The sequence below is a fragment of the Dermacentor albipictus genome, chromosome 7 (assembly GCF_038994185.2).
Source record: "Dermacentor albipictus isolate Rhodes 1998 colony chromosome 7, USDA_Dalb.pri_finalv2, whole genome shotgun sequence".
Lineage (NCBI taxonomy): Eukaryota > Metazoa > Arthropoda > Arachnida > Ixodida > Ixodidae > Dermacentor > Dermacentor albipictus.
In genome coordinates, this window is record NC_091827.1 from 91,786,205 (window position 1) to 91,812,506 (window position 26,302).

Sequence of the window (26,302 nt, forward strand, 5' to 3'; positions counted from 1 at the left end):
TGTTTGATTTCTTATATCTTATTCTTCAGATGTCCATAATACTCCCGCGTTCTTCCGGATTAGTTTCGCCTTGAAGAAAGCCTCAAAAAAGTTAGGTGGGTCGTAAATACGCCATTTCTTGAGCTTCATTATGTCTATCTTGAATTGCTTGCATGGTCCCCTCAGCTTTGGCGTTCGCAACCTGCAAAACGAGTTGTAACATTCAGTTTTCTGCTTCTTGTTATTCATATTTTACTTCGAACAACTACATCAAAAGTAGCCTGCGACATACATTGCTTTACCACTTATCAGGTGCATTTCTTACAGAGGCAGAAATTCCCTGAGTAAAGCTGGCAGTGTTTTTCTGGTTATTACAAAAGGTTCAGTAATTTTCTTTTTGTTTTACGTCACTAAATGAACCAGTGACAAACCAGTCTGCTGGTTCAGGTAATGTCCCTGAGCAGACCTAATTGTGCTACATGGTCTCTGATTTTCGAAAAAAAAACATTTCTACGTAGATAAGTAGCAGCTGGTGCCGTGCATTATTTACCAGTTATTCGTGCACACTGTGAATTTCTTATTGCTACAATAATGAACAAACGTGCGCAGACAATAGTGTGCTTTCTGCAACATAATATCCACAATAGACTTATCTATGGCCTCAATAAACCAGTGAAATAAACGCCATTTTGCTCCTCTTACTTCGCTGATGCACAGCCAAACGTCGCCCCAACATCATAAATTCATAAAAAGAATGGCAATGACGAGATGCTAACCACAAATTCCGCGATATCAGTTTAATATTCCAGGTAAAACCAACAAAAGTAAATCCAACAACCTGCTACAACGACAGAAAGGTCATTACACATACAGCTGCAAATCAAGCCCTTGCAGATGCTTTAGTGTTTAGGAATCCAGGAGCAGGCTTTTATAAAAGGTTCATTATTTTGTCATAGCATAAATACTCAGCGTGCAATGTTTTAAAATACCACTTCGTCTCCTCCCTGACACAAAGCTATGTCTGTTCCGTGATGTGCTTGAGCCACAGTATCGCCTACGTTTCATTTAACTAGAAGGGTCTCGTGATAGGTAGGTGGGATGATGTGCGCGAGATAATCATTGTTGGTTCATTGTTGAATGCATAGTAGAATACTATAACAAGGCCAATGCTTCATGCGATCGGACAGTGGCTGCAACTTCGCTACATGGAAAAATATTTGATTAACGCCGTCTTGTTCTTTTTTAGCGCAGTTTTCGGGCCATAAAGAAAGGGTAACTTGTCTGGTCTTCCCTAAAATTTCAAGTTATAAGCTACCGCTGGTCTTGCTTATTTCTGGCAAGAACAGAACACGGATTAAAAATCGCACATGAAGCTATCACCACGAAAATGGTGTCAGCGACAACATAAAGCTAGCTGTGACTAAACCTGCAAAACTTGGCTTTAGTATAAATTTCGTTGAGCTGGTCCATGGGAGAATTAGTCTCGGTCTCACAGGTCATAATTTCAACACTTGATTGAGGAGGAGAGGGAAGCCATCGCGTAGGATAGGCTGAAGTTGAAAAGTTTCTCAAGTTAGTTCAAAATGAAAGAATAAAGGCGACGGGTGGTATCCCTTTTCTTGCGCCCACCACATCCCATTTTGAAAGCGAATAACCTGCTCGTTACCCAAATAATTGGTACTCCAAATACCTGAAAACATTCCGCGTCGTGAATCTTGTACTCAGCTAACAGCTCTATCCACACATATTTTCCCTATAGCTGCAATAGTTAAGAAAGAGTGGCCACAATACCTTGAGTCGTGGTAATCTCACCTTTCTTTGTCGACGCATTTTGTGGGACGGCCGAACTTGTAGCACTTTGTCCTAAGTATGTCAAAATAGGTGACACCAACAGAAAGAGCAGTAACACTTGTGGCTTTGGCGAGGCAGTTGAACAACAGTTTATCTGCGTCACACCTCGTCCTGTAAAAGCAAGGTTAACGACTCGTAAATTAGGTGCTAAAGCTCTCGCTAAAATAGCATATTGTGTGAGACCCATAAATTCAGAGCATTAACACAGTTTTGAAATATACAAGTTGGTAATAAAACACTTGCAATATATGAGCACATAAAATTTGGACTACAAAGACTGAAATTTCCATTCGATTGACATTTATTTCCAAAATTTCACATCTACTTGTTTATATTTGTGCATGGGCCCACGGTTCAATTCATTTCAATTACATTGCGATTACATAGGGCATGTCGATGTGGATGGCATTTGTTGAATGGTTTGTCAGCTTTTGCTGAAAGTGGGCAGTAGATTGTTACTATGAAAGACATCATCGCAGCAAATAATTTTCGGTTGTAAAGGAAATATTTGAAACACATAAGTTCCTTATAATGCCGGAACATATGAAACAAATATTGAACTAGTTGTTCATGCGTAAAAATAATGTAGGTAAACGGTATGTCCAGAGAGCAAGAAAAGTACCACAGCAATGTATAAAACAGTGAAGTTTCTTCTACCATAAATCACATTTAGGTATTTCTAACGCCTGCATGTTTGCTGCGCAGTTTTTTCAGTCATTTTATGGCGTGTTCTCTTCACGGCTTGTTTTGCCATATTTAAAACGATGGCGCATTCTTGTTTTAACTCTTGGCGCTGTCGTTCTTGGAGATATTGCTGCATAAACGACAAGGCGAGAATAGAGAAGGCACGGCTTCGTTAGAACAACAGGGCGTGAATTAAAATGCTCTTTTTTTGACAACACAGACTACTGCCATTTTTTAACACTACAGTATACTACAGTTTTGAACAACCTTTATAGTATTTCGTAATAAGATCTTGCAATGAAAATTATGAATCATTTTTTTTTATTTCACCACTAACAGTTCGCCTTTGTAACGTTATACCAAGCCTTACTGGGTGAGCACAGGATTGTGTGTCTAAAGATATCAGCCCAAGCTGAATGATAAGGCGTAAATCGCGGACCAGCAAACGTGCCAATTATATAGCAAGAGATGTTGCAAGCGGTATCTTATTAAGCAGTCCAAGGCATCGACAAAAGAACACAGATTTTTTTCTGGTAAACGACCACATCAGTGTGGTTTGACGTTTCGGAATGCATAGAGTCGACATATGACGTCGTTAGTTCAGAAAGCTGTTTCTAAGCGATGAACACTATGAAATCTCTCTAATTGAAGCTGTCTTTTTGTCTCAACTTGTTTCGTTGGACTAAAATATCACGTACTCAGTTCCTATCTTATTGCAATAAATCCATTCTGCGTGATATGTCTCTTTGAGTTACAGACAATTCATTGCTATCCTGGCTGGGAGAAATAAGCCATTGTTTGCGCATAAGTGTGATGTCCATGGCCGGTGAAGGCATCAAAGTACACAATGTTTCGGCATAGAGTTTTCCACAATTTCGCTTCAATTTTAAGCAAATACGTAATTGGTACACCAAGTAACAAGCAAATTTCAGCGTTTTAAACTATTCGGGACATATTCGTTCCCCTATTCAATAAGTCATAGGCTTGTAGCCGCTGTCCCAAGTAATGTAAAATCCCATGTACTAATGTTTTGTTCTCGCCGGTATTAGTAGATCAGGCGTGAACATTTCGTTAAAATCTGCTGTGTTCTCTACGCAATGCATATGTCACTGAAATTAAACTTCGGTTTCGTTACTCGAAGCCCCATATGTTGATCGCTCCTCTAAGAAAATATTAAGGCACTGACACCTGAAACGTTCTTCTGAAAGAAGGCACGGTGATTACTTGACTAACGTGCAGCAGAATGCATCATTAGATCTCTACCTGACCGACAGTGATAGACTGTGAAATAGCGGTCCCCGTTACCGAAAACCCTAAAATATTTGTCAAAATTGCTTAGACAATACACCATTACAACAATACACCATTACAACAAACATTCTGATACCTTGACCGGGCAACTCTGTTATGCACAAGGCCATCGAAATGCTAATTTATTTCTTGAAGGCCACTGGAATATAGAAGCACTTGTGATTAAACTTCTACGTGTTAACAATGTGCGGTATTGTTCGAGTTGTCAGGTACTTGAAATATAAACAAGTACAAAATTAGCAGTTAAAAGGAAGGATACGGGGCATCGTCTCCCAAATATGACTGTTGTAACCGTTCTGTCATTATATACATTCCGCCATGTTGAAAAACATGTTAGCAGTGAAGGTGAACCGGATGCAATCATTGAAGCATATGAAGCATTCCAGTGAACCTTTTCAGAGAAAAATTTAGATTTCACTTAAATACGTCAGCTTTGTAACAATCTGCATTGTTAAAAAAAATTGAAGAGGTTGCTTATGGTTCCAGTGAAAATCAGTTGTAAATTAGCCCCAGTCCTATATCCTGACTCGGCCATGATTTTTCGCTCGTTTATAGGTTTCAAACATTTGAGGGAACGTACATCTATGGGTATGTGCACAGTGACTCTGATTTTTATCTTTCTTTGCGCTCTTTGCCTCTCCCATGTGCAGAGTAGCCTACAGGGCGCTGCCATATTTTCCCTCCTTACATTTTTCCTGTACATTTTTCCCGCTCTCTCATATGGGCCATAACTAGTGTGGTCAACGTATTCGATGAAAGAAGACGCTCACTACTTGGCAAATGCAAACTTGTCTGCTTAATTGTGGGAACTAGAGCTGTGCACGGGGCTCAAGCCGGCCCGCCCCGCGGGCCGGGCTCGGGCCATTTGGAGATTCTCTCACTCGGGCCTGGGCCGGGCCCGGGCCGGACCCGGCCTAGGCTTTCTATGCCTCGGACAGACCGGTCGGGCTCCCCGATCTTGACTGCGTACCTTATGCGAAAGTATGCGTGTCGTCTCGCATGTAGGTATAGCAGGAAGTTCAATGTATTTATTCATCAAAAATGAAATATACAGGGACGGGAGAAAAGTACAAACGCTAACAAAAGGCGAACAAAAGCTAGCGGAGGCTCGGAATGCGTTTTCGATTCTACCAAATACCGACGCTGTGGGAAAGCCGCCGCTTGCTGGCGCCTCCTAGTAAAAAGGCTGAGAAGGAAAGCGTTTGGGAAGCGAAGATAAGTTTGTGAAGGCGCACGCGGGGTCGCCTTTGCCACACACACAAATTAGCCAAGCGGCGTCGTAAATGGCGCTATTCCAATGGGCAGTTGTATTGCTTGAAGACTGGTCGGTGACCGAAGTCGACAGGAAGCACACGACGTCACTGCCCATGCTAGAAAGGTCACTGTTTTCTTTCAGCAGCACCTTAGAAACGGGTGAACTTTTTCAACTTGCCGCTGTAGGCACCCAAAAAAGGGGACGATCGGGTGCTTTGTGGCATTCTCAGGACTAGGCTTTACTAAGCTCCGAAGACGCGCACCCGGAAGCACTTGCCTTAACCCTTCATCAATGGACAACTTGTTGTTTTTGCACAATAACATAGAATAACAATTGTGTGCGCGCGCTGCATCTATATATATTCACGATTTTGTCAGGAATGGAATGCAAGAGTTCAACATTATAAGGTCATTTAAATAAACTGATTTTCCTGATATTGTTTCTTTTTGTGGCGGCGTCGCGTTATTGCAGGTCGGGCCGGGCCCGGGCCGGGCCTTAACCCGGCCTAAGGCCGAGCCAGGCCGGGCGAATTCAGGCTTCTTTAGCATCGGGCCGGGCCAGGTCGCCTGTGGTAGTGTAGAGCCCGGGCCGGGCGCGGCCTCAGAATTGCGGCCCGTGCACAGCTCTAGCGGGAACCGTCACGTTCCAGGGCACAAATGCATGACAAAGTGAGCTCACATTGTATAAAGATACTGGTTCTGCAATCCGTGGCTTGACATGTGGGGTGGTATGCTCTCCGTAGCGAAGTCGTGGTCACGGCAGCATACGTCTGCATCTGGGGCCTCTCCCAGATCCGTGTAGTTTCTGGCCACGTTACCAGCGCCACACCACTTGGTTCCTGCGCTCGGGCATTTTCACATATCTTAAAGCGCAATACCAATTTCGCGTACCCAATACATCGAGCTAGAGGAAGTTTCACTTTGGGACAAGCTCTTATTTTACCACCTGTGAAACGTAAAAATTTTCTGAAGAGAACCGCTGATCCAATTTGAGCAAAAATTGTTCGATTTTATAAAAAGCATATTTGTACCAACTATTGACAAAATGTCAATTTAGTGGTTCTAATGATTTACAAAAATTACCGCACATCGGCGACTTTAAGCCAAACAGAAGCACCAATTTTACAAACTCAAAGCTCAGTATGAAACAAAGATATACTGGTTCTGTGTTTCATAAAATCCGTGTGGTTTTATTGCTACTCGTATGGCACCTTTTAAAGCATTTAAACTACACAAATCATATTACATCTCACATGAAGTTGTTACCGTGCCTAGAACAGTTTTCCAAACGTTCTACTCGCAAATCTGTCATATATGATGGAGCCGTGTAAAATAGATCACATTCTTTTTATTAGGTGTGACAGTTCTTGCAGCTTACAGAATTCTGATATCGTTTTTTCTTGCTGAATAAGAACTTTAAACTGGATCCCCGCCTCGCGTTCTTACTTTCTGATTTTTAAGAATACCCCTAAAGAAAAGGACGTACTTAACTAAAGATCAGTTTGTTGCATTTATGATTCAATCTTTTTGCCTATTTAATTGCAACAAAGCTCGTCAAATTCGGTGCGGTGCGCGACGAGAAAAAGGCGTTTCCATCTGTTTATCGACGAGCCCCCTGAGTAAATTTAAGCTTGCTCTGAGGTTATTGGCTTTCGTCGTCACCCATATCACGTGAGAGCCAGCTTGTGCCCATGGTAGGGGCCTATTTTCTGCGAAATGTTCCTTTCGTACGAATGATCCTGGTCAATAAAAAGATTTCACGGTGTATTTTCGCGGCACTCCAACATCAGAAACGCACAGTGAGGGGCTTAATGTCAGGCAGAGGGAAACCTACAGGCAATTAGATCCTAAACAAGGTAGAAATTTACTGAGTTTATAGATCAGATATGGTGCTCTTTGACCTTACCTGGCCCTTGGGCCAATGGAAACCATACGTTCATTATAGATCAGATATTATATAATGTATCCGACTAACGGCATTTAAGTTTCTTTCACTCTCTTATGTCTTTGTGTATCTTCCATTTATTCAACAGACGGAGAGCTTATAAGGCAGCACGAATTTTAGAAAAATGTTGATGATCTAATCTAGATCAAATTCATAGCTAGAATAAAAAATTTCTCTATATCAAAACTTGTTTGGTCGGGTTAACAATTCGCCAATACAGCTCCAATATATAGCAGTGTAGTGTATGTTATTGCCATATGGAGCCTGCAATAATGAGCTGCCGTTAAGGATTCCATTCAGTGCTTGATTTTTCTTTCTGGTGGAAACAAAGGAGCAACCAAAAAGAAGCAGCAAACAGCAATACGTACGTTATCAGAGCGCGGCTCTTAGTCACCCGTTCCTGTATGAAGTGTCGGCGTCGTCAGCGCAGATGGCGTCGGCGGAGTAACCGAGTGAACAAGCGCAGCGAAAGATGAGAGAAGCGAGTCGCGAACACCGGAGACCAATGAGAGTAGCCCCTTCACTGACGTGCGCGCGGGAAACTGCTGCCACGCAGACCAGCCCGACTGCTAGATGTGTGCTCGTATCTGGCCTCAGCCGGACCGCTCGTTTCGTACTGTGCTCTGCTCGCGTCAGCTCTCTCTCGTGCTTGTTTGGTTTGGTTGGTTCGGCCTCGTTCGCGCTTGTTTCAGTCGCCATGGTTCGAGATTGTTTTGTAATCTGATTGTATATGCGTGATGCAAATTGCGTAGCACTTACAGGAAACTACACGGCGTCAGCGATAACGCTGAAACCTTCGACGAATCATGTATAAAAGCCGACGCCCTTAACCCGTAGATTAGATTTTCAACGATTGCCCACTCTGCCACATGTCTCTCTCAAATTGTCGGCCTCAATATATCGCTAAATCAAAACATCTATAGAGCCGCGCTCAAATTTAGCATTATGGATTATCATAATCATCGGGGAATTTTTGGAAACTATGAAAACGGTAATCACTAGTGCAAACCAACCAAAATCTAACAGTCTGCCTGTCTTCCAAGAATATCACATAACGTAAGCGGCGGGTTAAGTCCACAGATCTTTCCCATGGAAAACAGTATTTTTGGGCGTATTATCACCTCTAACGGGCTGAGGCAGGAAATTTTCTCAGAATTTCATCATTTTTTGCACATATTGAGGCTACGATTCTCCTCTTTGCTTTCCCTTGTGATGCTATAAGAAATCGCGTTCACCATAATAATCTCGAAAATTGCAATCAGTGTTGCACCGAGGAGGGTTTAGGAGGTTATAACCCTTCCGAGGCCAAGCTAAACCCGCCCCCCCCCCCCCCGCCCCGCCCAGGCGTCCAACCCCACCAGTCCGACGTTTACCTTCAGTGCTGTGTTCCCATTGTCATTACAATTCAGGAGGTTGCTTGAGGACGAATTTTCCTTATTAAAAAAACACTCTATCATTGTCTTGTATTTATTAATTGACTCTTAACTTCAAGGAGGGCCAACTGCGTGCTCGATGGCTTTGCGTTGAATTCCCCTGAAGCAGCTCTAGGCGGAAACAATATGCAATTTTCACCTTTAATGGGATGTCTTGCAGTTTGACCTTTTTTCTTTCCTTGCACCTTTGAGTACCGCAACTAACACGTGAGACGCGCAATCGTCTGCACACTCGCAAACTTGCGCAAAAAGCGAATTTTTGACAATTTCCCGTGAAGAAATATAAATTAATGCTGTTTAGATAGTATTGGCGAACTGTCTTACATTATTACATTTTTTCGGTTAATTTATAATGATCACGGATATACCGGAGGTACCGCAGAATACTCGAAACGAGGAATTGTTTTCTTTTGTTTTTTATTTGATTTAGAGGGAAAGTCTAAGAATGAAATCAGAGAATCTTTGAATAATGGGAATATGTCGCCTCAACTTGCCTGGCTTTCGAGATAGAGTTACCGTGCACTCTGAATTTGCTCCGCTTCCCAAAGAATCTCTTTCTGTGTCCTCCCTATTAGGGCGGGGACTGCGACAGTTGTTTGATTGGACAATGATTGTTTTCATAATTTTTCCTAGCGAGGAGCCTAGAGAAAACGGGGTATTAAAGGGGCCCTCTAACACTTTTCAAGTGCCCGATTTTATTAGCATGTTGCGTAGCCTGAAGGACGGAAATACAAATGTTGCACGGACGACAGTGATAGGAGCACGCAGTTCGAAGTTATTAAGCCGACAACATTCAAAACACAAGCAAAGAACTGCGGACACTAAACTCGAGTTTCGTGGGGCCACGTGACTACGTTTCACTCGCCACGTGCGACATAACGCGCAGCAGATGGGATTGGAAGCGCATGCGTAGGGGAAGTTCGCACAACATGTTTGCCAGTTCTTTCGAGTGTATTAGTGACGCCACTGTCACAGCAACAAACAACCTGGAACCTGACCTTGCCGTGCTGTAAATTATCAGCTTCTCTGACGTTCTGGCGCTCAATGAAGAACCGTGCAAGAGAAAAACAAAAGCAAGTATTATTCTCTTTTCCGATTTTACTTTTGCAGAATCGCGGCCTCGCTCGTTACGTCATCATTTCCGACACAAATAGTTCAGGCGAGTGCCCCTAGGCCTCGCCAAAACTTTCGTCTCCGCTGCTAGTCGGGGCCTGCAACCGCCTGTCTGGAAGCGAGGAAACCAGGGTAGCCGAGAGAGCCTCGACAGACATCGAACAGCAGTCATACCTACGTACAGTTCGCTTCCTAGGACCAATTTCGGCGCTTGTTGCGTGAATCTCTGCCCCAATTGATTGGTAGACAATGAGCTACCTCGTGAAAGCTACCTCGCTAAAGCGCCAGTCAAACACGATTATCGCATACTTCACAAAAAAGAGGCTGTGTTCGGATTCAAGAGCCGCAGCAACTTCTTTGGAAGGCCTTATTCCTGGCATTGAGGACCCGGTGACTCAGCAAACATCATCCCCAGAAGCGTCTATCGATCAGCAAGCGGTCGCCGAGCACGCATCAGTCGCCGAACGTGGGCACCCTAATGACCTGGGCATATACGCTGGCAAGTCGGTCAGCGTGGCTGTGTAATGAAGTTTAATCTTGAGCTTAAAATTTTTCCCGTGTTCCACTGAACTGCACATGCTGTTTAAAATTAGCATTGTTCGTTTTCGGGTAAAGCCCGATTTTACGCCATTCTTACACCAAGAACATGTTTTTAACTCAAATGGTGATAGGGCGACATAGACTAGTTGATTTGAACCTTGACGCTGCAATTGCAAGCAATTATGCTTAGTGCCTGTTTATTAATTGTGCTTATCGTTGGTAGATCACCGATGTCAAGAGAAAAGAGCTACTGACGAGCGCATGAACGCCTGCTGCAAACTTTCCGTTCAGGCCAATCGGCACGAGGAATCTGAAGTTTCAGTACCGGTGACTGCAGCGATGGAACTGGCTCTTCTATTCAAAAAAGCCGAACGGCGCATTTTGCAACTATTGCGCCCTTTTCGCTCCACCTGGTGCCGGCGCGCGAGGTTTGCCCTCTGGCAAACTTGTGCTGTCAATGTTAGACAACTGGCAGAATGCATTTGAGCATTTTAATGAGCATCAGAAAAAGTCGTTTCACAGGAACAGCGTCCTTGCTGCATAGTATTTTCTGAAAATTTTAGAAAGAAAAAAGAACCCCATTGATCCGGATCTTGACCACGGACTAAGAGAGCAAGTAGCCAGAAAGCGAAAAGGCCTGATTCCTGTTATTACAACAGTAGTCCGGTGTGGAAGGCAGGGAGTCGCTCTTCGAGGTGATAGAGATGGCAGGCGAATAGATATGTCTAGTGAGCCTGCTGAGAACGAAAAAAATCTTAAGGCACTTCTTACGTTGCGGGCCTGCAACGGCGATGAGTCTCTAAAACGTCATCTAGAATATGGCACTAACGCAACCTACACAAAACGAGATAATTTCAGCACATAATAACATTATTTTGAGAAAGCATGTTTCTAAAGTGAATGCTCTGAAATGATTTGCAGTATTGCCTGATGAGACATCCGATATCACCGGCATTGAGCAGCTTTCGCTCTGTGCACGCAATGTGGACATGGAAAAATCGAAATCCGAGAAGAGTTTCTGCAGTTCATTCCTGTGACTCACCTATCGTAGAGGAGCCTGGCCAAAATGATTCTGAACAGCTTCAGTGATATAGGTATAGCAACAGAGTACCCCAGAGCTCAAGAGTATGACGGTGCAGCTTCAATGAGCGGCGCTTACAACGGTGTTCAAGCGCACATCCGACAGCAGTGTCCTAATGCCATCTATGTTGTACTGTGGCTCTCATAGCCTGAATTAGGTTGTCAAGTGCATGCTCTGGGCCTCAGATCAGAAACTACATGGGAGCAATGGCGAAGGTTTGTGAGTTTTTTCATGCGAGCCCAAAGCGCCAAGCTGGCCTAGGTGTGCAAATTGAGAAGTTAATGCCCACAGCTCGCGTGTCCCGCTTGAAGTCGCTTTGTGCAATCCCATGGATTCAGAACTCAACGTGTTTGTAAATATTCTCCACCCCATTTTGTCTTCTCTGCAATACATTACCGATAACTGGAATGATCGGGAGTCTTCGTCAAATGCTCATGTGCTACTGAGAGCTTTGCAGAGAAAAAAACGAATTTCTTGTCTCTATATTTGTGGCGGAAAGGATTCTCACTTTGAGCTTGCCGTTAAGCAAATATTTCCAAACTGCCAACATGAATTTTTCATCAGCTCTCATGTTAGCTGAGGGCCTTTTGTCAACTGCATGTGACCTTCGATCCCAAGCTCCCGGTGTATTTCGTGAACTGGTTGAGCATGTTGTGTCAGTTTGTGAGCCACTTGGCTTGGTCATTGAAATACCGAAGGTCGTTGGTCCACAAACGACGCGCTCAACTGTGACTTCGTCAACTCCGGAAAAATAATTCTGTTGTTGTGTATTGGATCCATTCATCGAAGCATTGACAGATCAAATCGATGAGAGATTCGTGAAGCACAAGAATATTCTTTCCGAATTCAAAGTTATGCCGCCTTCGTCCCCAAGCTTATTGCCGAGCAAAGATGACGAGAACGCATTGTGCATTCTCTTTAAGTGCCCCCATACCGATGTCGGGAACTCCGCCTCGTCTTCTGAGGGAGAGCTACATCTCAGGTACAAGAAGCTTCAATGGCTTAAAATATGCCCAATCGAGCCGATGGAAGCCGTTGAATCCTGCCCAGCTGCCACTTTTCCTGTGATCCAGAAGCTTCTTCAAATAATGGCCACTCTCCCAGTAAAATATACAAGTGAGATGTCCTACTGAACTCTCAGGTGACTGAAAACATACATTCGGAACACCAACTGGGGCACTGACGCTAAATGGTCTAGCTTTGCTAAATATTCACCGAGAAGTTTCCCTATCACCGAAGGAAATTTCGGATGAATTGACGACGAAGATACGGCGGCTGGACTTCAAGCTGTAGAGTGTAGACCATCTTCTTCTCAAAAGCGTCATTACTCAGAACGCCAGTTTGAGAGTCCTCCAAAATGAGTGGTTTTAGACGAGATACCTGAATATGCCTGTAGGTCGTCGTTCCCCATTTTTCGGTATTTGTTTTAGCATTTTTACTTGTTTTTAATAATACAAACAGTCGATCACGTAATGACATATTTCCAAATCGGCAACGTACTCACTAAGCCGTGCTACCAACAAGAGTTTTCTTAATTGAAGGAACATACGAATAAGCAGGGTAGGAAGGAAACGTTCTTCGCGGCCCCTGTATAGGGCAGGCCGTGGACCCTATATGAAAACAAATGGCAAACGGCATATTCAAATCGTGGAAGCGCCGAAAGGGGTTAGTATCGGAAAAAATGAAAAAGGACATTGCTTGGTCTGAACGTTCCAGCTCCATCCGTCGCCAGACTTGCCAGAACTCTTCGCGACTTTTTCCCAATCATCGGAGATTCGTCAACTCGGCCGGCGGACTAACATGTACCATACCTTCTGTATTTCTGAATTCCTGGTAAATAGAACCATGTACATTGTAAGCTCTAACTGACGACCTATCCTAATGCCTAGGTGTGTAACTGTCAGCGTCCCCTTACGTGAATGTTTTGTATTTAACATTCATCAATATTATGTGTATATCGCGCTAGTTTCATTTGATTTGCTTCGTTCTTGTACTTGTATCCCGTCAGATATAAAGCTATTTTGTTTTCAACCCGTCTCTGCTTCCTTCACTGCGTCTGCTTACGTACGGATCGACCAAACCCTTCTTTTATTTTACGTCCACGCCTTCCCGCTGGCGGTGCGCGAGTGACAGCTTGTAAAATACACTTTATTATTTGGGTGCTCTGAGACACTGACACCGCTCGCTGGTGCCACGACCGTTTAGGTGAGATCTTCAACGAGTGACCACGTGCACTGCTCTGCAGGCCGGCTTCTTGGCCCAATCAAGCTCTTTCAAGACTTTGAGTAGAACGCTGAAGAAATAAACATCATCACCATCCTTGGCGTCATTACTACTATAATTATTAGGAATTTTATTTGCTTTTCGATTCCTCTGGCTAAAGCAAGGAAATTGTACTTTATGCAAAGTGCTTGCCCCCCTCCCCCACGAAAATTCAACCCCCCCCGGCAAATATCCCGGGTGCGTTACTGATTACAATCGAGGTAATTTTTGTCGTATCTAGTTTTGATACTGTAGGCCACAGTGAGGAGCCACAGGAGGAGGAAGGAAAACTTTACTTTCGTCAGATCCTAGAATTATGTGAATTAATTGGTTATTTCTTCTACCATGCGGCGTGACATGACCGTAAGCCCTTGACTTTCGGCAATCTCCACAGCCCAGTTCACGGTCCGCAGCTGGACTGCGCGATCCGAACTGGACACCGCTACCTACCTGTCCGGAGCGTTATTAAGTTGGAGCTCCACCCTAGGCTTTAGCCCGGGGTAGTTCCTCAATATATGCGTCAGGTCCGCCTTATGTGCATCGCCGTTTTTGAATTTAGGTTAAAGCAGCCTGGATACATTACTCAGTACTTGTAAGGGTTGTCAAACGAGCCAGTCTGCAACTATCTCTAGGTAACCTGTTGCAGTGTATCTAGCGATTTATGTAGAGCGAGGTATTTTAGCTACAGAACGGAAGACACTTTAGAGTCTAAGCATGATAAAAACAGCCAGGCTTCCTTTTTGCACAATGACGCAGGCTCTTCAACTTCCCGAGAAATGAAAACCTTTCTCCCACTCGCGATCACCCTCTCATTTCTTTTAAAGGGGCAGTAAAGGCAAATACGAAGTCGACGTGGACTCTTTAAATACCATTCTAGAAACCTCGCAATGCTTCTTTCGCGCCAAGAAAAGACTCAGTTTACGACACAATTGCATCTGAAGGGTCCGACTGCTTTTTGCAAAATCAATATCTCCCGCTTCCTGAACGGGGACTGGTGACGTTGCATGCACCATCACCACCCTTTGCTGCCGTCGGTCAGTAAAACGGTGCCCGACAGGCGGCAGTACCGAGCGAAGACAGAGCGATGGATTCGCCACTACAACTGCTTTTTGGTCAAGTGGTGTAGACCGTTCAGGCATCCCGCAAAGTCACATGGAAGTTGAATTCTCTGCTGATTACAGTTTGTTCTAGTTTAGCGAGCCAGCAAAGCCACGCAGCACCACGCGATAACGAAACTAGTGAAACACGAAAGCGTTTGCGAGGCGGAGTTCAGCGAAAATGAAACCTTTCGACCACCCGCGTCATTGCCATGGGTAATTTCAATTAGTTTCTTTTTATAAAAATCTGCAATAGAACTGGAAAATCGCATTTTATTTCGTCTTATAATACAATACAAGCATGTTCTGTGCAACGAATGGTTCAGTACTAGTGACAGAATTTAACTGACGAGTGCTTTCGTCATCGGGCAAGTACTTCAATGTCCCGGGGGAGTCTCTAACATTGCCGCGCATTTATCTCAATTTCTTTATTACTAAAGCTGTGTTCACCATAATATTGATGCCTTAGAGATTCTCAAGTACTAATCTTTAACCTTAGCTTGCCTTAATGTTTGCCTTTAGTGTCCCTATGATTTTCATCGTCCTTACCTCCTCTTGCCCTCTGAGCCGCACTAATAAATCGAGAGCCAACGCCAGCCCTGGTATTTCTCTTGTATGAGAACACCGCTACCAACACGGCCTCATTGTGATTACCTGGAAATGCTAGGATTCCTTGAAGACTCTTGTCCAAAAGTTGGGCGAAATAGGAGCCTTCAACATTGCGCGGCCGCTGTGTACACTGGTGCACTACGTGGTCCATATGGTGCTTGTTTACGCGGTCCACCAGGTGGATGGGAACAAAAGAAAGGACTTGACCGATTAGCTTCCTGTGGAAAGAGAGGGAATCAAGAATCACTACCATGTTCGACAAATACTGGTAATGGCGGTAGCCAGCACACTTCTTTGCTAAAACGAAATATATACAACGGTTTTGTCAACGTTAAAATATGCTGCGATTCCTTGTGCAACAAGTATAAAATATTACGGTCACTTAGCACGTAAAACATTATGCATGGTTTTATGTACAGCAAACATAATTGACAGCATAGGCTCTTTGTGATGAGTGACCTGACATCATGCATTTAGGTCAACGGAGAAGCACGACTCTTACAGCCTGCAAGAGCTTATGATTTAAGAAACGAACTCAGCTGATCCCGTCGGCCGCGAATTTCCATAGTGTTATTACTGGAAGCAAATATGGCCATAGTGTCTGCGCAAGCATACTATAGATTATAGAATGACAGACAGCGCACGGAGACCATTGTTTTTTCCCTATTTATTTTACTATATTTTATTGTTCTCAGCGGAGGTACTATAATACTAATTTGTCACTGTAAATTCCTTTTACAACTTTTCAAACAACAAGCTCTAATATTCTTTCATGAAGAACGCTTCACGAAACGTAACACGAATCTCGCCACCACCCGTAAGTGGCACTGCGGTCGAAGAACTGCTAGTGCCAAGATATATTGAAATAAAACTAACACTAACATTACGCTGGCGCTCCTATCGTTCTTGAGAGAGGGTAATCAGTCAAATTAAGCTGAGAGCCTACTTTTCTATAGTGCAGTGTTAAACCCTCATAGAATGGTTCTGCCCCTTCTTAATGTTCAGTTACTCGACCATTCAAAGCCATACAATTTATTAAAATGAGACTCGAAATTTGGGCTGCTTTCATTCCTTCTCAGCGCATCCAATGACACACCGGTTGCTACAACCTGACTTCAGCGAGCTGGTTCATCTTGAAACTACAATGCAGCAACGCCAAAGGCCAAGGACTAGAAAACAACCAGAGAAGGCAGCACAAAGCCTGTTGTGTTTTCTTCACCTCGTGCCTTTGCGCTCCTTCAGCATACCTTCAAACCACAAATGTACTTTAGCATTCAAAGCCCCCACTCAATCGTGACCGCCACGTACGGGTAATGAAGCGGTGACGTCGTGTTCCAGCTATGAACGCTACACCTAATGTTACGGGACTTTGTCTGTCTGATTCGGAAGTGCTGAACCCATCGCGTCGGAACGACATCCCCAGCACATGGCACAACGCCTGCCACTCGAAGCTTGCAACAAAACTCCGGTGTCGACATTAATGAGCTCTGGCTTCAGTTGAATTTTGGGCCCGTTGTGCGAAATTTCCTTACACAATACGTGTTTTGTCACCTGAAGAAGATAACGAATATTGGTAGGCATTGAGGACGACAATAACATTGGCGAGATGTACGGTATTCTACGATACTACTGCGATAGCACGGTTAGGCATTTTTCAGGCTATCTGCGTGCATTATAGGCCTGAAAAAAGGTATGTATTAGTTCCTTTTTTTTAAAATATATGGAAACTCTGGCCTCGTTGAAATGTTTCAACATTATATGTATGCAATAAACTTCACTGTTTGGTCACACTTTATTTTTGTTGCAGCGACAGCTGTATATGCCTAACCTATCCTACTTTTTCGGCATCTGGCAACAGAAAATAACATTACAGGGTCTCCTAAGATGTTTCTTAAGAGGTGAACGCCGAAAGCCCACACTTCTTCCTCTTATCATTCGCCTCTCTCTCTTTACCTCTTCTCTTTCTCTTTCTATTCCTCTTTCTCTTCTTTGTCTTTCTCTTTCCTTCTCTTCACCTCAAATCTTTTCTTCTTTTCTTCTTCACCTCAACTCATTTCGGTAATCCCAAGGCATATATGATTCATTATGGGTCATTAGAAGTCATTAGTCATTATTAGTCATTACCACTGCTTACTAAGCATGTTTAGTAATTTGTAAGCAATGGTAGTCGTTACAAGTCGTCTTTAGACATATCGGTCATTTCGTAGTCATTAGCAGCCATTACAAGTCATTTCAGTGATAAGTAGTCATTACTGGTCATTACTAAGCATTTTTAGTAATTTCTGGTCAATTGTAGTCGTTAGAATTTGTCGTATGCCATGTTCGTCATTTCATACTTATTAGTAGTCATTACAAGTCATTTCAGCCATTATTAGTCGTTACTGGTCATTACAAAACATTTCTAGTCATTTCTAATCAATGGTAATCGTTACAAGTTGTTGTTAGACATATTTGTCATTTCATAGTCAGTACTAGTCATTACAAGTCATTTCAGTCGTTGTTATTTACTAGTGCGCACTAGTAAGCATATTTAGTAATTGGTAATCAAGTGTGGCCATTACAAGCGATCCTTAGACATATTGGTCATTTCGTAGTCATTCGTAGTCGGTACAGATCATTAGTACTCATTTTAGTAATTACTATTTATTACTACACGTTTCTTGTCAATTGTAGTCGTTACAATGCGTCGTTAGACATATTGGTCATTTCGTAGCGATTAGTAGTCATTACAAGTCATTTCAGTCTTTATTAGTCATCACTGGTCATTACTAAGCATTTTAGTCATTTCTAATCAGTTGTGGTCGTTACAAGTTGTCGCTAGATATATCAGTCATTTCATAGTCATTACTTGTCATTAAAGTCATTTCCTTCATTATTCGTCATTACTACTCACTAGTAAGCATTTTTAGTCATTTGTAATCAAGTGCGGTCCTTACAAGCCGTCGTTAGACATATTGGTCATTTCGTAGTCACTACAATTCATTAGTAGTCATTTTAGTCATTACTTCTCGTTACCAGACATTTGAAGTAATGTCTAATCAATTGCGGTCATAACAAGCCGTCGGTAGACATATTGGTAATTTCTGAATCAATAGTAGTCATTACATGTCATTAGTAGTCATTACTAGTGATTACTAGCCTCTACCAATCTCTTTTCTAACCTTATCAATAACTAACTGTCATTACCAATCAATTTTCATTCTTTAATCTGTCTTTAATCTGTCTTCATATGACGTGATGACGCTTCGGCAGGTCTGCTGACAGAAACTTCACCATGAACCCAGAAACGCTTTCACCTTAAAAATCATAATGTGGGTCGATCCTGGTGATGGTACGTAAAGGGTCCAATCTGAATGGCACATACCGCTGTGGGCTCGGAAACCTGTAACGCGCCCTTGCACTAATCCTGTCACACGTGGGACCTAAAGGGGTCCTAGACACACGGCTAACAACAGACGTTTTTGAAAGAAATGTTTCGTACAAATTTCCCAAAAAGGCCTGAAAAATTCTGCGTGCCAACTGCGCAAACGCGCTAGTGCCACTGCTCGCGTGTTCGTCGTCGTCGGACATGGCTCACCGGCTACATCGGAGTCGTGTGGGATCGCCAGGCGGAGTCATGCCCTGCAGGTGTTGCTATATACGTTAAGAACGATATTCAACTGCAACCGTTCGATCTAGGGATGAACAAAATCACCGACTGTGCGGATGTTTGTGCTATACAAACGGAAGAAGGAATCGTGATCCCGAGGGCGTACATCTAGCCCGATTCTTGCAAGTCTAAAATCAAGGAGTTGATAACCACGTATTTCCAGTGGGTAGAAAGGATGATACCATACCTGCGATCACGAACGGATGCTTCAACGTGGACATTTCTAAGCCAGAAAAGAAATGGTTCATGCAATACACGTTGGAAGACTTAGGCCTGCCATGCTACTCTAACCCCATTCTACGTACTACACATCACCGGATGTGCATTGATTTGATTCTAGCTGACAACATCTTCAGGGTGGCAGTCAAATTACTGAGTTTATATCTCAGTGATCGTAACAAAATCGTGACTACCCTGACAAGAGTCTGAATCGAGTATCAACCACTGTCTTTACTAAATCATCCTTTCAAACACACCAAAACCCATCATCACATACTTCAAGCAAATGACAACCATTCCACTGTGTGAAGATGGAATGGCAGCGAAAGCTGACGACCGTCAAAGCTCTCAAACGAAAAGTAAAGTGCTTTCACTGCCATTCCATCTTCGGTCGTCAGCTTTCGGCAGCGAAAGCTGACGACCGTCAAAGCTCTCAAACGAAAAGTAAAGTGCTTTCGCTGCCATTCCATCTTCACTGAGTGGAATGGTTGTAATTTTTTCTTATCCTTCTACAGAGGGCAAGGGTGCTAAAAGGCACTCACCTGTCACCGACCATGTTGCAGTATAGAAAGCGGCCTTCACTGTCCCTAAAGACTTCTGCAAGCCGGTGACCTCCTGAGTAGGCATCTGTAAAAACGAGACTACGTAGAGTGCACTTGGGTTTCAAAACAAGGCATTAGTGGCGTCGCTGGGTCATCGATGCCCAGATGTGCTCGCAGAGACCAGGATCGATATATTGTAGCAATTCGATTCCAACGCTACTCCTTTTCACACTTCAACGGAGCATCAAGCGGCGTTACACCAGTGTCATCACCACATTGGTCAGTCCTTAAATGTTTTTGCTGGCTTGAAAGGAATAGAATCGAGCTGAAGGAATTGCCACACTATACCGGCGCAGTTAAATTCTAGTTACCTCCAGAAAACCCGACAAACATCATTTGGGTCTCAACAGTGCAAATGCGTCTGACGAGATTTTGTGGATGAAAAGAACATCGTAAGAAAATGCACGAGTGACGCAATATTGGATGCGCAACCTGCACGATTGTGTATCTTGGACAGTAGCGAATGTAAGAAACTAAAACCATATGAAACTATGTGAAACTCATGTTTACTCTACCGCGTCGAATCTGCACATTGGCCTCTGGAGCTCCCTGGCCGTCACCACATTAGCCTCTTGACAGGTTTAACTATCCGTGACTCCCCTCAGAAGCGTTGCAGAAGCTGCAGCGCTTGCCTTTCTTCTAAGGCGCGCGTCCAGAGGGGACGTAGACAGAACTGTAGGGAGCAGGGAGGAGAAGAGACAGTTCCCATACAAGGGATGGGGGGAGCAGGGGACGTGAGAAAGCAAGCAAACTCTACTGCCATACAACGGTGGTTACGGAGAAACTGGGTAAGCTTAAGTTTAAGGTACGGTACAGTAGGTTGCTGCCATTTCTAAAAAATAAACCCCATGCAAATGTGTCAAGTGGGCATCTTATGCAGGGTGCGCGGAAGCAGAGCCACGTTAATTAAAGCGCATCGCAGCGTCCAGGAGACACAACGGAAGCGGTCGACCGTCAAATCAACATTTCTGTAACCGCTGCGTGAGCTTTGCATCTATGGCACTGTTAGAGGTCGTGGATTTGATCCCGATCGCGGCAGCAGCATTTCGGTGGTGGCCAAATGGAAAAAGCACGTGCACTTAGACTTTGGGGCACGTCAAAGGACATCGCAGTGTCAAAATTAATGCGGAGTCCGCCACTACTGCGTGCCTCATTATCCGATTGTGGTTTTGGCACGTACAGCCCCGTAATCCAATTCAGGTTTATTACTTCTGCCACAATGCGACATGCCACGTGAGGCAGTGACTATGCTCAACCCTCTCTGAGGGATTGAAATATGGCGCACAACAACGCCTCCAGGAAACATATCTCCCTGTGTGTTCTGTGTACTGCGCAGACAAACAGCAGTGGTGCCCGCAAGGTAACGTTTAACATCAACTAACCGCTCTCGTGTTAGGCTAAACGTTGCAGAAATGAAGCTTTGGCCGTCAACATCATCGATAATTATCGGCAGTCAAAGCATCCAGCACGCAGTGCTTCGCTTACACTGATTCCCACAGTGCGTGGCATCTGCATAATTTTTTAACCCTCGTGGTTGTAGATATGTGAAGTAGGTGTATCGCACGTTTCTCATATGGGGAAAACAGAAGGAACGTCGAGGGCGCGGGCATGCGAGTGCAGGTGTAAAGTCACTAAGGACCGATTTCTGGTGCAAGGAGGCTAAGTTCCGGTGGCTTAAGTCGCGCCCACCTGATACAGCCCCTCTATTTGTTTGTGATGCTTTGTAAGATGAGAGAATACCCCCTTAGTTTTGTTTCCTAGTTATCATTTCTGTGTAAGCAGATCAATAGAAGAAAGCTTACTGGCTTCGAGAAACAGATGCTGCACTCGGAGGAACCAGACCCGGCCTCTGTGACGTGCCTTGAATATTCCGAACGCTGTACACGGCCTCAACCACACGAGGCAGGACGCACAAAACGAAGCAAATTCCAGGAGAAGACATCAGTTCTGAAAAGTGCAATGTTTGGTTGTAGTTAGTGCTTATGATAATCTAGCAGCACGCATGCACTGAGAACATGTGCAACCCCGCTGCACTGTCATGTTTAAGAATAGAATGCCTTCTTTATCGATTTCCATAAAGTATTGCACATGTGCAAAAGAATAACTTTGGAAATTTCATTATTGCAATATAGCTTGCGCTTTACAATGTGTCGATGAAAATGTGCTAGGTAACTGTGTGGTGCATTAAAACTCCTTCACGGCGCGAAGCTATTCATTTTTACTGCTGCGGGTAGACAATACTTGTATTAAGAGCAATCACCACCCTGAGGGTGATCCTTGGTTTATTTCTCATCGAAATATCCATGAGGAGAACAACTCCGATACGCTCAGGGACGGTAGGCAAGAAAGCTTCGCTTTAGGGAAAGCTTTTCCCGGCCACAATTTGAAATAATAGTTTGCTGTTTGGGATTCAGACTTTGGTTTTTGAGCCGAGTGCGCACTGCTTACGTACGCCACAATTTTTCGAAAAGTACTACTTTGTCAATCGAGGGCTTTCGGCATGTTACTGGCACATCCTACTTTTCTACAGAATACAGAAATCATTTATTAAGTACATATCAAAAAGTGATTATTCGGAACTTTCTATACGGCATTCTCGAAAGGTAAGAAAGAAATGTAAATGCTGTTCAACATCTTTCTTTCGTCTTTGACTGACATATCAGAAAAAAACATTAGTAGCTTGATTTATTTGATTTGGTCATACTACTTATTGTAGCAAATTCCATCGCCATATTTTTCATAGTACCTTTTGGCCAAATAAATAATCAAGGACGACATCATGTGATAATTAAAAAGAAACGGCCACACGCAAGAGCATTGAGCACCTGTGTGCATCTGAATCAATTGTCACTGTCTTCGATGTGACAAGGCACTGTACAATATTGATCCGTGTACTTGTTTATTTTTTCCGGGTGACCTCTTGTCATCGCCTAACCAATGTTGTCGCACAGCACAGGCCGCTTCTGCATGTATCGGAAGTTTCTGGAATGTTTTCGGTGATTTCGTCCGCTGTCGGTCACCAAACCTTGTGTAATCTGATTGCATGTATGCGCGATGCGAATAGTGTAGCACTTTGTGGAAGACACGTGGGTCCCAGTGATTACTCTGGAACATTGAACATCTGATGCATAAAAGCAGACACGCTTGACCCGCTGATCAGATTTTAGACGACCGCCGTCTGTTTTCGCCGCTTTCCTTGAGCTTTGAAGGTAGCCTGTTTTGGTGGGCATAGGTACGCCCAACACAGTTAGTTTCATCATTCACAGTTTTGTTGCTGTGCGTTCGACCATCACTACCACGTGACAATATCCATATGAGTCTACACCCAACTAACAAGCCTGAAAGAATAAATTGGCACCCACTTGAATGTACCACGAAGCTAGAAAAGAAACGAATACAGCTTCTTTAAGAAAAATGTTCATTTAAATGTCTCTTTATTATTATCGTTGTTAAGAATTTCGTTGATGTTTTTCCTTACTCTATCCACCCTTTGTAAAGCCAGAAAGGGCATTTTAGGGTGCGTGAAAAGGAGAAGTCGCAGTTTCGCCCGGAAGGCGAAGCATCGATTGAGATAGCAAATTAGTAGACAGTTATACGAAGTAACGATAGCAGATTTATCCGTCAAATAAACTTGGAAACATTCGCTTACTAACTTAATTAACAAGCATGTTGTTAGCGCGCACAAGTAGACACGGACACATCACACTCGATGAGCGCGGACACTCGCTGTCAAAACGCTAGTGTGAAGAAGTATGGCAGCAGCAGCGAGCGAAGTGACCTTTGTGCGGTCTATGGCTTGAACGCCAGAGCAGCGAGAACACAGCGCGCAGAAAAGTATTGGCCATCTGCAGGTCCCTTTCAAGATACGGCGCGTGCGACCACGCGCGTTGGGGCAAAGTTCACACTTGTTGGCGGAGTCGAGGCCGCCCCCATCCGTCCTTCCCGTGCAGCATCCCCGCTTTCCTCCATATCTGGCGCGGGAGATTGAGCCGTCATCGTGAGTTGCCCTTGCATCCAGTCGAGAAATGCACAGTTGTTGCCGCAGTACCACGCTTCCCCCTCCCCCCTTCCCAACCCCGAGGGCCTTTCCCGCGACGGAAGACGGTGCGTTTGTACTCCGCTTTTTCCTTCGCGCGCGCCAGATTGATCCGCGATGGTCAGCCTCGCTCGCGCGCTCTCACTCGCACTTCCAGCATACGACATGCGGCGATGGTGTTATCGACCTGGGACATTGTACGCAAAATCACGGCGACGCCGAAGGCAATGGCGAAAATGCGGCTCGAATTAAATAAACGGGGCTTTTACTGCTCTCGCAATAAGAGGAACAGGTTTCATAGCTTGAAAAAAAAATGGTCCTGGTGGAGGCATTCTTGCCGGAAAAGTGGCTTTCCTGGGTGGTGGCTGTATCATCGAAGCGCAGCGGAAGCTTGGCTATCATTAGTGCGAGACCGAATTATTTGACAACATGAAGCACGTAGAGAGAAAGAGAGATATGCAAATGAGAGAAAGGCAGGGAGGTTAAACAGAGTTAAACCTCCGGTTTGCTACCCTGCACTAGGGCAAGGCAAAGGGTGTGTAAAGACGGGAAGAAGAGCGTGAAAAAAAATGAAAAGGGACGGAATGGGATCATTATAGTCTTTCTAACAGGCACTAGCGCCACAATTCCCTCTAGTAATTATTATGTGAAATACCATGCTTGAAACGGTAAGCTACTTCCTCAGTGAGCCATATTTATATGGTGCTAAAGAAGTTCAGCGGTAGAGGTCAGACAAGCACAAAAAAGTGCACTGACTCCGCAAGAAAGCTTGGCTTTAGTAAACAGCTAGCAGAAATATCACCATTATTCCATCGAAAGCGTGTGTCGCTCCAGTCGTCTGCTGTGTAAAAGACGTTGGTGGCTTCATTTTCCCGGATGCGGTTCTCAGAACACACTTGTTTCTACGTTCAGTAGGCGTACGTGACCAACCAGTGGAGATCAGCGCACGTTCTAGGCCGTGAAACGCAGCTGACTCAGGCCGGCTAGGCTGGGCAAGAATCGGCCGTGTATCACCATTCGTATTGCGCGCGCCGCAGGTAGCCACTTGCGAGCTGCAAACGCCATCGCTGCCATCTCGTTTTCACTTCGCATCTGACTCGCACCGCGTATGCAAACTTCAAGGCGACGCCTTGCGTACATTTGTTTTTATAAATGAAAAAGCCACCGTTGTCACAACCTCTGGTGATGTGAAAAGTCTTTAATCATAATAAATATACGAAAGCACCTATGAGAAGTGTTAAATGTCGCACATGGCTGGTAATGTCCAACCAATATTTTTTTAAATAAACGCGTTTGAAAAGATGGTGGCCTAACAGACAAATAGTAACACCACCCTCGAGCGATGCAAATGCTATGAGCTTGCATTATCAATAGAATATTTTCATGGCCCCAAACGGGGAAAATGCGGCGATACACATGCCGCTCGGCAGCCATATCATATGATAGATCAATATTGATAATTTGCGTGGCTCGTCGCACGAGAAGTCATGGCGAAAATTTCTGCAATGGCGACCCAGTGCGACGTCACGCAACGTCAAATTGACATTTACCAAACGGGCCCTCCTTTGACGTTCCTCACTGAGTATTCCTTCAGCCAATCAGCAAGCTCACGTGGCAGCTTGCTCTTATCACTACCACATATCCGCAAAACTGCAGATGCATTACACGGGCATCTTCGCACTACGGTTCACTTTATTTTTAAAGCGCTAACGTCGCAATACAGCTTTCAATACTGCTAAGCACCAGGAAAATATTTACTTGTTAAAGTCTGCAGTGCCACGTCACGTTTCTTTATGTTGATCGAAACGCGAAATTCCGCTTTGCTAAACTTCCCATTCACGGCACAACTACGAAAACACGTGACCTCTGAACAGCCAATTAAAGAGACGACATGGCGAATAATGGCGGCGGTGGCGCCTCGATGTTTGTCGAGAATAGATCCTATCATCAACTCCCCAACGTTTCCAGTGAGTCAACACCGAGCACTTCGAAGTCCACGGCAAACAGCGTTCGTACCAGTGTGCGAAGCTAGTCAGTTTGCCACAGTGTCAGGAATGCTGTCAGCCATGTACGCTGGCGCCTGGTCAGTTTGATACAGGCGCCTTCAGCTGAATTCCTAGCCCATAACACTCCATTGCCGTACAATGGATGGACGTGAAGCATAGGGGCTGGAACTCAAGGCGCGAATATGCAGGAGCACTTTGTGAATTGCCAAGCCAATGCACCAATTCTTTTGTTTCATAAGAATAAATCACACTTCACAACGGACAGTTCAATTCATCTCTAGAAGATAGGAGTATTCTGTAGGAAAAGAAAAAAGTTTAGATTCTAAATTCATTATAACACTGCATTACACATACTCACCCGAAAGGCTCCTCTTTAAGGTAGAGATAAGGCACTAGAACGATGGTATGACTAAAGATATACAGGTTGCATATTCCCTGTTTTTGATGTTACATAGCCACCGTCCTGCGTCCGTGAAGCAAATGTGACGGCCGCATACTTGGGTTATAATAGAACATTAAGCGCACCGAAGCAAAGGAAATACAATAGATAGAATGGCTGTAGAGAATGAGCGAAACGTCTATGCCAGAGTTCGTGGGGCACGTGTGTGCTATAAGAAACACGTCGACAGCG

At 44.2% G+C, this 26,302-nt stretch overlaps 1 protein-coding gene across 2 annotated transcripts; it reads right to left on the reverse strand.

Moving 5' to 3' along the window:
* LOC139047532 (phospholipase A2-like) lies at nt 1-26,195 on the reverse strand. Of its 2 annotated transcripts, none has more exons than XM_070521358.1 (7): nt 26,030-26,195; nt 21,432-21,576; nt 19,570-19,668; nt 15,205-15,377; nt 5,759-5,918; nt 1,792-1,941; nt 1-181 (listed from the first exon to the last, which is right to left on the reverse strand). In XM_070521358.1, the coding sequence occupies exons 2-7, from the start codon at nt 21,569-21,571 to the stop codon at nt 19-21; spliced, it is 885 nt and encodes a 294-aa protein (XP_070377459.1). In that variant the 5' UTR covers nt 21,572-21,576; nt 26,030-26,195; the 3' UTR covers nt 1-18. The 2 variants fall into 2 exon arrangements, with proteins under 2 accessions (XP_070377459.1, XP_070377460.1); XM_070521359.1 differs by having other exon boundaries at nt 19,570-19,654; nt 26,030-26,194.
* Nucleotides 26,196-26,302: the final 107 nt, after the last annotated feature.

Bases quoted from the DNA above. Each gene is read 5' to 3' on its own strand.
- LOC139047532 (XM_070521358.1), bottom strand. From the start codon at position 21,571: ATGTCTTCTCCTGGAATTTGCTTCGTTTTGTGCGTCCTGCCTCGTGTG. The intron at 5,919-15,204 runs GTAATCACAATG...GCCCGAGCGCAG, and splicing joins AGGAATCCTAGCATTTCCAG to GAACCAAGTGGTGTGGCGCT. The intron at 1,942-5,758 runs GTGAGCTCACTT...TTGCTTTTACAG, and splicing joins AACCAGTATCTTTATACAAT to GACGAGGTGTGACGCAGATA.